The 12,446-nt window shown below is 40.9% G+C and overlaps 1 protein-coding gene and 1 long non-coding RNA gene across 4 annotated transcripts in view; one reads left to right on the forward strand and one right to left on the reverse strand.

Annotated features, from left to right (window-relative positions):
* The window catches only part of CUBN (cubilin), a 275,207-nt gene that overhangs the window by 184,803 nt on the left and 77,958 nt on the right, over positions 1 to 12,446 (reverse strand). Inside the window, exon 27 of the mRNA XM_057731754.1 lies at positions 11,555 to 11,742. Coding sequence (XP_057587737.1) covers positions 11,555 to 11,742 — 188 coding nt within the window. The remainder of the gene's footprint in view (positions 1 to 11,554; positions 11,743 to 12,446) is intronic.
* LOC130851435 (uncharacterized) overlaps positions 1,850 to 12,446 on the forward strand; it is a 33,580-nt gene continuing 22,983 nt past the window's right edge. Inside the window, exons 1-2 of one of the 3 annotated variants that reach the window (XR_009053195.1) lie at positions 1,850 to 2,214; positions 4,947 to 5,129. This is a non-coding gene — a long non-coding RNA (uncharacterized LOC130851435). The remainder of the gene's footprint in view (positions 2,215 to 4,946; positions 5,130 to 12,446) is intronic. The other 2 variants (XR_009053196.1, XR_009053194.1) reach the window with 2 other exon arrangements.

The following is a 12,446-nucleotide window of genomic DNA, read 5'->3' on the forward strand; positions in this document are numbered from 1 at the left end:
CAGTTTCTTTTGAATCCAAGAGCAAAGGCTCTCTTTTGAAGGCTGGTGTGTTTGCCTCATTAACTGCAGCAAATTAATGCAGTCGCGTGAAAATTCTTCATTGTGAGGGATGGTGAGAAATGATCAGCATTTTCTTTTGAGGAAAGGGCCTTTGCTCAGACAGATAAACGTCTCTCCTTTTAATTTTTTGTAATTAAAAAAATCACATTTTACTTGGGCAACTCTGGAGTCTTAAAATTCTTCTAAAATGCTTCTTGTTAGGCTTAATGACACTTAAAAGTATTTGGCTTCATTAACCAATGGATACGCTTCATTCTAAGCTCCTTTTGAGTCCAGATCCTGCTTCATCCAATGCCAGATTCATATCCGGTAGAGAGTCTTCAACTGAATTGTTTGGCACTGTTTTCACTTTTTATGTGTGGTTTTGAATAGCGGTTGTCCATAGAATTGAAATAGCTTATCTCTGAATTCTAAGCAAAATGCTAGGCGTCCTAGAAGCAAACTTCCTCTGACAGACAGTTCCAGGAATCATGACTCATCTGCCCAGGAAGTGTTTAGGGAGCTACCACGATAATAGAGTCAGCACAGACCCGTTGCTGCTAAGACATCCAGTCTCCTCTGCGTCTCTGCATTTCTCCAGCCAGCAAACAGGATTGTAACTACCCTACTATTAGATTCAGATACCCAATCCCTGTGGCTTTTGGAGGAAATCTGAGAGGCCAGGGAAAGGAAGCCCTGCTTTCAACAAGTGAGGCCAATCTATACTAATCATATCGGGAAGGCTGTTTTGGAAACCAAATATTCCATGAAATTTTATGTTAAAAAATAAATAAATAATATTTACTAGAACTTACTCTGTCCTGAGTATCATTCTAAGCCCTTTCCATGTTATTACCTAATTTAAAATTCCCAGCAGCTCTGTAATGCAGATAACATTGTTATCCCCATTTTAGAGTTCTGGAAACTGAGGTACTGTACAGAGAGGTAATTCAACATTTTGAAAGGCATCAATGACTCACAAAGAAAGGTTCTTGTTTCCTTCATTGGTAATTATTTTTTAAAAACGAGAATTGTTAAATTCAAAAATATAGCAACGTCCTATTCTCTGTGATAACAGTAACAAAAACAATTTTTAAAAGTTACAGTGATAACACCCAAAACTCCTGTTAGTCAATGGAATCAACATTTTCTCCATTATATTTCTTAACAGAGCTTGGAGTAAAATAAGTGGACCAAAATGTTGGCTTTATCATTGGTCATTTATCCTTTGTGAGAATTGTCAAAATGCATTAGTGAAGCAGGCTGTAGACAGAAAGCCAGAGGAAAATGAAATGTCCTGAGAAACAAACCATTATTTATATCTCAGCCTTAAGAACTGAACACTCTCTATTTGGGAATTTGTTTATACCTGACTAAGGTGCTGGGGCAAATGATGACATTATGTAAGTGATTACTATGTGCCAGTCTCCTTATATATAAAAACTCTCTTACACTGAGTATCCCATTTTACAGATGGGGAAAGTGGACCACTTAGAAGCTAAACAACTTGCTCAACGTTTCCTGGATAGTTAGTGGTGAAGTCCGTGTTTAAACCAGGCTGCCCGGCTCCAGGGTCTGTGCTACACCAAACCGAGCAGGTGCCAAGACTACTGAGCAGGGGTTCATGTTCTATGATGGAGGCTGAGCGCCTGGAAGACATCCTCTAGTGAGTGAGCAACAGATGAGTTACTAAATCTTAGTTTATTATTAGCATCCACAGTAGCCTGCAGATAGAAGAGAGCTGGCCTGAGTAGTTCACATTCCAGAGAACTCCTCAAGAACAGCAGAGAGAGCAGTGTCTGGAGCTGTTTCCAACTGTGGTTTATCTTTAAACCCAAAAAAATTTGGAAACTGAGGTCATTGTTTCTGAGACCTGTGCAGAATCAGCTGTGTCTTCACGAGACCGGCGGTGATGCAAACACAGACATCTGTGGACACTTTGCTTATTAGAGAAGATGAGAAGTCTTTAAAAGGGTAAAAGAAATCAAAGTCCTCCCAAGAGCTGAGTGGTGGAATAAGGGAACCTGGAAGAGAAAGGGAACAAACTCGGAACCCTTGGAGCCAAACAGACCCAGGCTGTGCCTGGGAGAGGAAGTCATACCTCGGGAGTGAGGAGTGGCCACTCCTAACAGACAGGTCACAAGGAAGGGAGATGCAGAAACAACATCCTGAAAGGTAGGAGGGAGAATCTGAATGGCCAAGTGGGAGTTACCCTCTTTGCAGAAGGAGCGTGGGGAGGAATAATGAGCCTTTCTGGAGTACTCATGTTGGCCAGGTGTGCAGGTTGTTTCATGTAATCGTCTAACGAGTTTACCAGTAGGTGTAAGTATTCCTTCCATTTGATACGTGAGGAAGCCGAGCAAGCCAGAGGTTAAATTCTGTGCCCAAGGTCACAGCTAGAGAGAAAAAGCCAGGCTTTGAACCCAGGTGGACTCCAGAGCCAGCCCTCCGGTCAGAGAGACCCTGAGTCCATCACCTCCTGGCAATGTGACTGCAAAGTGAGTATTGTCGCTTCTCTCCTGTCAGTAAACTGCACAAAAATACCCAGTTGCTAAACTATCCTGAAGATAAGCGATAATTATCTATCAAGGTGTCTGTAAGAGGGCCTAGCACTTAGTAGATATTGGTTACTGTAATTCTTTTTTAAAAAATTTTTATTGGAGTATAGTTGATTTAAAATGTTGTGTTATGATTACTGTAATTCTCAAAAGAGACATTCGAGATGTGAAGAATTTTCTAATCTCTCATGAACTTGAACTTTTGCTTCTCTGTATAAGAATAAAAATGGAAAAAAAAATACTTGGAAAACATCTCTAGAATAGTTTCCCTAAGAATGTTCTGTAGATTACAAATGTCCAATAGCTGTTAATTAGTTCAAATTCTGGGCAAAGACAGAATCCATCTGGAATGTTGCCTTTCGTGTTCCCTTGGGTGTTTCCTCCCTGAGGAGAGGCCCCTCTACCTCTCTTGGCTGGTGCTCTGCATGCAGTTCTTTGAGGCTGTATCCTGATGTCTTTCTTTTCTTCACTGTGTTACCACCTCCTCCCCATCCAGTGTGCACCCAATTCTGTCGATTCTACCTCCCAGGTGCTCTCAAATCCTCTGCTGCATTCTCCCTCCACAACTGTGTGAGGGACTGGCCGTCTCGCACCTGGACCCAGCAATCCTCTTTCCGAATCTCCAAAGCTCCTCTTATCCCTTCCATTTATTCTGGAAGCCAGAGTGTTCCAAAGCCAATCCAGCACGCAGTCTCTTGCTGCTCTTAGGCACCACTGAAACTCTGTGCCTGCACACAGGGCTCTAACCTGCAGGTCCCTGCCCACCTGGGAGCCTCACCCTCGGCCGCAGGCACACTGTGTCCTTTTGCTCCTAAGAGATGTTCTCTTTGACCGGACTCGGACTCGAGCCAGTCTCCCCCAGGCCTTTCTCTCAACTTTGGCCTATAAAGAATGCAGAGTCTCAGCACAAATGATTTCATCCACTTATTGTCCCCAAATTAAAGGACTTAAACAAATATGAATGTAATTTCTAACAGCTCAAGGTCACATCTCCAGGATGGCCCCAGCCCCTCTCAGAGCACCTGCCTGAGAAAGCTCAAGGCCGCCTAAAGGATTTACCGTTTGTTCCAGCTAACACCTGAGGATAGGCCCCGAGCACCCTTTCTTGGAGCATGTCCTAGAAAGGGCTTATACTTGTGACTCCTTCTCCTGTCCTTCTGAGATGTACTATATATATATCCCCCACAGCTCAGAGTGTCTTTCTCAAGGATCTGAAGTCCATTCCTTTGAAATGAAGCCATCAGGAAGGACAGGCCCCCTGCCTCCCAATCTCTGTGGGATGATAGAGTCCTTACCTCCATCACGGCCAGATACAGACACAGCGGCTTAGTCGCACTCACACTGACCAACCCTTGCTAATTTTTCACATCCCTGACTCTGTTCCAGGCCCTGCTGGTCCCCTCCTGACTCCCTCATCCCCCCTTTAAAGCACCCGGTCATCTCCGTACAGATGGAAGTTGAGTTCAGCTCATGCTGGACCCGCTTCCCTGTTGCAGAAGCATATCACTGAGTAAAATCTGTCCTTTCCACTTTACCTAGTGTCCAGTTTTGTTTATCTTTGAGAGTTCCTCAAACACAACTTCCCTTAGTGAAACCTCCAGCTCCTTGACACCTTGTTCAGTTACCCTTCCCGGGGGACGCCTCCCCTGACCCACGGATGAGCCCAGTCCTCCTGGTCGTGTCTCTGGAGGCCCCAACAACACCCTTGATAGCACTTAACACGGCTTGTCACTAAACTTGTGCTGTGCGATAAATTAATTAAGATTTCATGTCTCCTCCATGAGAACAAGAAAAACTGATGCTACAACGGTTGTATTTCCACAGCCTGTGTGTCCAAAATATATTTGAATGACTGGGTGAGTGGATAAATGAATGAACTATGCATATTTAGGATGGTAATGGCCTGAGGAAGCCTACAGCAAAAGCAGAACAAAACAACACACCCTGTTTCACTGTATTTGATTCAGCATTTCCCAAACGTATTAGAACTTAGGTCTCTTTATTTGTGAAACATCTGTCAACATATGTGGCAGAGAGAGCTAAGCGATTTCCCCATGTCACCCTCCCCTTTGTTTGGCTTCCTGGATCACTGTGTGCAGGCAGAGGAACACCTGCATTGGTCTCCAACATGACTGAGAAATAAACTTGTATTGTACTAAGCATCTGAGCATTCCCCAGTTCTCCGTGACAACAGCCAGGACTCCTTAACTAATGAGGATAGCTCCCGGGCCTGATGTTACATAGCTGCAGTTATGGAAGGTGCTGCTCAGCCTGCAGACCTGTACAGCACGGGTGTGGGACTGCAGGACTGGGGACGCTAGTGATGCTTTCATCCATCGTTTTCACTAGCAGTGCATTATTTTGTCACTGAAAGGAGGACATGGAAGTGCAGCAAGCAATGATGAAAACATCTGGTGAACAGGATGACATCAGAAAGAGGATTTGGCAAGAGATGAAGCGAATCTTATAAAGACTAGAGGGAAATGCATCTGACAGAAGTCACTGACATGATTGAGAGGACTTGAAACGGACGTAAGTGGAAAGGGGAAGGCATTAGAAAGATATGAAAGGATGTCATGCGAGATGATAGTGGCAAACGTGGCAAATAAAGAAAGTGGGGGAGAAAGTGTAGAGTCAGGATTCGCACATTGTAAAGTGAATCTGACATTTTTATGGCATGAGATAAATATAACAGGATCACCAGGCCTTGCTGAGTCAAAGCATATAATTCAGTGGTAGTGATGGGAAAGGAAGACCTATCGAAAAAGAAACATGTATAGCACTCGAAGGTATATGTTAAGAAGATACCTGTTAAAATACTGACAACTTCCCAGGAGAGAGCTTTGAAGTGAGGGTGACACATGCTGTCACAACGGAAGTGGGCAACCAACAGTGGCCTCAGCTGCTGAACTGAGGCTTATGTGGGGTTTGCTCTATTGAGATCCCTGGGGATTCTGATTGAGTGGGAGTGGGGTCTATGAATCTATTTTTTTAACAAGATCCCCTCCATGATTCTGGAATGTAGCCAGATTTAGTAGTCAGTAATGGGGGCTTTCTTTTTTACCATCAGCTTCTTCCTCAGTAGAAACTTTAAATTTTTTTTTTTTAACGAAAGAAAGATAACATTGGTGGAGCAAAAAGATACACAGGGATGGCAGTGGGCAGATGTCTATCTAGACACCTCTTAGGTGTCTAGTTCTTTAAAAAGCATGGCATTTGCTGAATTCTTTATATGTTGTCCTCTGTTAGAAAGGAAAGAGTGAAGAGAAGTGCTGTCATGGACTAATCCTGCAGCAAAGAAGTGACCAAAACGTTAGGGGAGAGTGATCGATTTCCCCACAGCCTCTGATGACACATCAGTCATGAGCTTGAGGTTTTAGGAAGTGAGACACTGAAAGAAGATATGAGCCCATGGACCAAAAAAATTTAAAGATTAAAAAGATAAATGAAAGAACAAAGAAAAACAATAGATAAAGGAAATTCAAGAAAAATGACAAATTCTAAAAAAATTAAACTCTGTCCACAAAGTCGGGAATAATTTGGGGGTCAATAAAAGGGAAAATCTCTGAAGAACTCAATCGAAGAGAAAACCCATGGGGCTACCTAGGAGCCTTCTGACCATTGTATGAGCACACACACAAATTAGCTAAACTTTGGGATATAGCGCAATTAGAAAAAAAATGTCTATTTTTTAAAGCTATGATTGGGCAAAAGAAAGATGAAAATGTGAGTTGGACCAATGCTTACAAAATATAGTGTGATGTGATGAAGATGAAGTAGCAAGATGCCTCGTATGATTTTCAAATTGGAAGAAGAAACACTGAAATCCAATTTAGAAGATAGGACAGTCAATTCCTTTAAATGAATTTTTCCACGTTTAAGTGCATTACATTCTATTGTACTGAGAGGTATGGCCACTGCAGAACTAATTTTGTAATCTTGCTCGCTTCATGGGTAATTCAAAACGACACTTTAGGGGACTTCCCCGGAAGTCCAGTGGTTAGGACTCTGCACTTTCACTGCCGAGGGCCTGGGTTCAATCCCTAATCACGGAACTAAGATCCCAAAAGCCACAGGGCATGACAAAAAAACAACAACAACAACAAAAAAAAACGAAACAATGCTTTAGCATTTTAGCATACCAGCAGAATCCACATCCCTGCTGGAGGGTTCTGCCTCTTCCCACAGATGGGGACTGTGAGCACGCAGGCCAGAGGGCTGGACCTCACTGCTCCTGGTCAGAGCTGGTCATGCCACCTAGAGGGGTGCCCACCCACAGGCAGGCTAGATCCGTGCCTTGTTGTCAAACTCGAAAGGATGAGCCACCTGTTCTTGTAATTTGCCACCAAGGGAAAGTCTAGTTGCTTGTAAGCACTTGAGGTCCATGGTCACGTAGTATCGTGGCTGGGGTGGCCTTATTTAAGCTAAAACTGTGAGGTTGCAGAGACTCATAGGAAGCTTCTGAGGCGAAAGATAGGAATGAAGTGTAGGTATGCAGGGAGAAGCAACAAAGTCAGAAGAAGGGAGAAAGAAGGGAGACGCCCCCAACCCCCCTTGGCTCCCGCCCTCTCCCGGCGTTTCAGTTGATCCTGTGTGTCACGAGGCTGCTCCCCTTCCTAGAGCATCAGCCCTTTCCCAGACACGAATCTTCTCTCCGTGGGTTAATCTGCATGTGTACCTGCAGCCAAGAGTATAAGGTGGAACCAGGAAAACAGGACGACTGCCAGAGCTCTGAGGGGAAAATGTTTCACCTTCCAAAATGTGGGAAAGATTTACTCCGGAATTTCACAGACGAGTAAGAGTGATAGTAATTTGGGGGGAAATTCTAAATTGGACACTGAACATGTTGTCAGTATGTAGCAAAGATATAACGAATGATCACTGCTTCCCTATGAAAAAGTCATGCTAAAATAACATGAATTTCTCTTGGTGACAGTGTCACTACAGTGGTCAAGCTGAGGGTTCCATGGAAACTCCCTCTTGTCACCTCTGAGGATGACAGTTATGAAAGAGAGCACGCATGGAGTGTGTGTGCTCACGGCTGAGAGCATCAGCCCTGGGCCACAGTGCTGGTGGAGGGCCTGGCTCTGCTCCTAGAATCTCTGTGACTATGAATAACCTGCCTTTGTCTCAATTCCCTCACCTGTCAAACGGGATAATGATATTTCCTACATCACACGGCTGCTGCGAGAATTACCTAGCAAATAATGTGTTCAATAAATACCGGCTATTATTATTACCAAGTTGTTTGAACACTGCTGTCCCCAAAGTGTTCAATAACATGCATTTGAACCCAAGAAACCTATCATTTTAGAGCATTTGAAACAGGTAGCATCTTTTTGATGTTTTTACCAGTTATTTTTGAAGAAATCGTAGGCCAATGGCCAATAAGTTTATACACAAATGAATAATGCTCTAAAGACCAGAGAATCAGGATTTAGAGGAATTGTGATGAGATGGAATTCTGAGGCAAAATAGTCAAATATAACTTAATAGAAATAATATCCTATGTTTGGCTATGATGCCATTGCCCTTCATGTAAATGTGACCTGGCGATTATAGGTGTTTAATATCAATATTGTCCAACATTACAACTTGGCTAATGACAAACCCACTTAACCTCAGCCTAAAATACCAGAGCATATGAACTAGATAACATGGTCCAACGCCACGTTAGTTGGAGTGTTGAATCCAGTCCAGGGCCACATTTTAAGACACTAACATACAAGAAAACAAGAAGAGGAGGGTATCCTATGAGAGCTGATCTTTCTGGACCCCTTGGGAGCATCTCTCCTTGTCACCTTCTGTCATAGTCTCTTCCCTCAGCTTCCATGACACAACCACCTCATAGTTTTCCTCCTTCCTCTTCTCCCCACCAACATGCTCCCAGACCTAATACAGGCTCTGGACTTCCTGGACTTCTCTGTGCTGCTTTCTCCCACATCCATCACTTTTGTTTGTATATTCAATACCTATTAAAAATCTCTTCTTCCACATAGAGGCTCAGTCTCAAAATACAAATGAAAAAGTGAAATCAAGTTATAAAATACAAAATCATCCTTAAGGTTGACATTCCAAAATTGCATGGGCAATATGGTGTTACTCCTTTAAGCAAATGACCCTTCCTCCCACTGAGTATTTTATTTCCAAATCTGAATCATTTCATTTCGCCCAGAGGACAAAGTAATAAAGGATGGATTCACTTCCCACTGGGATCTTTACCAACCCACACCTCTCAGCAAGGCTGGGCACGGTGTCCAACCAGCACCTAATCAAGTCCTTTCATAGTTTCATTTCTGTTAATTTAAAATAACTCAGTTGTGGCTGCAGTAATAGCCATTCACTTTGGACTTGGCTAAGTCACTTGAAAAAAATCCTTGAACTAGAAGTTATTAAAATAATGGAAACTAGATTTTGTGTTTGTGGCTTTTCTCTCCTTAAATGGTTATTTGTGCTTTTAAAATTTCCATCATAAACCAGCCATTGTAGCGATTGCTCTGGTCTTGCCCCTTGGCTTACAGAAATGGAAAACATCTCCTCCCTCTGGCAACAGTGTCATTCTTTGGAAGTCTTTGCTGAACTTCTGGTTCTCATTCTGTGTTTTTGCTGCTTTCACCATCAGTGTTGCACAAGATACATGGCATGTGTGTAACATCATCTGTGGACAGCCTCTGATAAGAGGCTCTGCCGCTGGTGGAACAAGTATTTCTCATTTGACAGTTTTCAAGCACCTCCAAAAACTATCTGATGGGCCTTTTTGTTACCATTCCACCCTCAAGTAAGTCCAAAAAGGGGGAGTCTGGTCCCTGGAAAGGTTTCATCTCATTTCCTTCCTACTCTCTCTGCCAAAGCCTCCTTTAAAGCTCAGTTCAAAAGCTTCCTCCTCTTCCTGCTCTCTCCATCGTGCTTTATCCAGTAAAGTGCCCAGCAGATTGTTAAACACGCAACACTCTGCACGCGCATGAATTCTGTGTTGGTCTGTGCTCAAAGTGGTTGAGTGGCAGTGAATGGGTAAAGATTAATCAAAAAGGCCAGTTTGGGATTCAGTTCTTTCTCATTAATTAATAGCTATCTTTAAGTTGATGCTAAAATATGACTGTGATATTCAGTTTAACCTGAACTTATTAAACTCCTATAAGATCCCAATTCTGTAATCAGTGTCCGGGTTACAAAGTTAGTTGAAGACAGTTCACACATTCAGAAAGCTCTTGGTCCAGTAGGGCATATGGACACAATCACAAATGATAAAAATATACGATAAACTGCTGTGTTTGTGGTGTAAACAAGTGGCTTTGAAAACAACTTGTGCCTTTTTTTCTAAAGAATGAACAATATCTCACCATGTGAAGGAAAGAAAAAAGTGATCACTCCAGGTAAAGGGAATGAGACAAACGTCATTGTTAAGCTTGTGAAGACCACCTGAGCACTGGATCAAGGAGACTTTAAAGGAGACTTTAAAACCACTGTCAGCTTCATGCTTGTTTTATGTTTGTTTTCTGTTGTCTCATATTTTCTTTGAATACTAGTAAATATAACTTTCTAATGGATAAACATTATGGTTATTATTTCTATAATACTGAGCTTTTCTAAACATAAAGCAAGATTTTTTTTTAATCCCCAAAAATATCCTTCAAAAACAAGAGAATCCATATATTCAGTACCTTGCAAAGTCTCAAAGTATGGGAAGCTTTCTTTTCTTTGTTTTGAACAACAAAAGTGCTATTTGGAAAAGATATGTTAATCTCAAATGACCACAAACAATGCTAGGTTTTTTTTAAAGAATTGGTAAAAAAAAGAGTAAGGTTAAGACACTTTTACAAAGATAATATTTTTTTTCCCGGGAATATGTCCTCAAAGCTACATGTGCTGGTTGTTGGAAGTCTTTGCAAACAAGACTTCCAAAAATCACTGACCATCTTAAAGAGAAAGACACTAAACAATTTGTGGATAGATGGCATGAGGGGAAATGTCCTAATCTTATCAGAGTGGGCACTGGTCTCTTCAGAAAAGATTTCTAGTGAAAATATCATATGTGGATTCAGAAGTATTATACATGAGCAATGGAGATGGAATGAAGATGATGTTAGATGATTCAAAAAGGGATTTTATTAATGATGAAAACTAGCTATCAAGATACATGTTAAATAGCCTGAGTAAAATTGTTTCATGAAGTGTGAAAGTGGAAATTAATATTCCAAATTAATATAATAGTTTATAAAATATATAATTTTATATATGAGTGTATAATTACATTAGTAAAGTAAAATAAGTAGCTGCCTACCTTTTCAATCTATATCTCTATGAAAGTGCATATGTAGGTTAGCAAAAAAGTTTTGGTAAATAAAATATCATAAAAGCAGCAGATTACCTCATATTTTGGGTTCCCTAATTTTCAAGCAACTTTGATTGCATAGCATTGTATATGGAAAGTTCAATAAATGTTACTGGTGGTCATTATTATAACAAATAGAAACTTCCATTTTACAAAAGGAAAAATTAACTGAAATGAACTTAAGTTTAAAAATAAAAAACAAGAATCAAAATCATGATTCCCAGTGGTGGGTAAATGAGGTATTAAACAAAGCCACGATGCTTAAATATTTTCTGATCTCTTGTGTACAGCAAACAAACATAAAAACAACCAACAAAAACCAGAAGCTATTCTTCTACTTCTGTGTTATTTAAGTAATAAGAGATTACTCAGTCCAGAAGTTACACTGAAACATAAAAACATAGTTATTTGTGAATATAATTTAATAGATTAAATATCCTTACTATCAAGATGACGCAGTGAAAGAGACACGAAATATACCCGTTCAAATACCATGGGTAGTTAGCATACTATAGATGTGTAGGGCAGAGTGAGGGATTGGGTTCTACAAAGCACAATGTCTTTTACCTTGGCCTGCTCATTTGAGCTGAAAATGCAGTGATTTATGTAACTTCAGAACACATACCTCTAAATAGTCGGTGGAGCAGTTTGTGTGATGTTCCAATTCAAAGGCCAAAAACGTATAATTCACAGTGTTTCCAGTTGTTGCTTGGATGGTCCAGTTGCAACGCTGATTGACAGAATAGGGATTTGGATAATGTATACTCTCTAAGATGCCATAGGTTTGATTCACAATCACCACGTTGTCACACGCTGGAAAAAATAACAGTGATTGTTAAAAACCACTATCATATATATCATAATTGCTCCAAGATGTATGAGATTTTTCCTTAGGAAAACATCTAGATTAAAAAGAAACCTATACGTGTGTGTGTGCACGCATGTGTGTGTGTACAGACACACGCACACATACACACACATATACACATATAGTTGGTGCAGCATCTTTATAGGGAAAGGGTTTCCATTTAGAACAAACGTGAAATAATACTGAAGTGAATTCATAAACTTTAAAGTGTCATGAAAATTGCCTGTGTTAAAATAGGCATCAAATTCCGGTGAATTGGTGCAGAGCAGAATAGTTTAACACGATTCAGACATCAGTCTAATTTGTTTGTTTAGAAAAGTATACTAAACATTCCATGCTACTGTTTTTCTAACTTTAGCATTTGGAAGGGACAGAAATCCTGACCTTTAAATTCAACAGTTTAAAAACACAAAGTCCTATGTGAGTGCTAAAAATGAATAACAGCATGGCTTTGTTGAACATTCAAAAGTCAGCATGAAATTCATAACAAAGCCTCCATTATTCCTCTAGTTAGTCATCAGGAAGTATCAAATGAATAGAAGCAACGTAAAGGATTTGAAGAAGAAGTAAAAACATTAAATTTTGAAAAACGTCTTCAATCGCATGGTGGCAATGTGCTTCAGCTGAGTTTTCAACAAAACCACACTAG

This window comes from Hippopotamus amphibius, chromosome 4, assembly GCF_030028045.1.
Source record: "Hippopotamus amphibius kiboko isolate mHipAmp2 chromosome 4, mHipAmp2.hap2, whole genome shotgun sequence".
In the NCBI taxonomy this organism is placed as follows: domain Eukaryota; kingdom Metazoa; phylum Chordata; class Mammalia; order Artiodactyla; family Hippopotamidae; genus Hippopotamus; species Hippopotamus amphibius.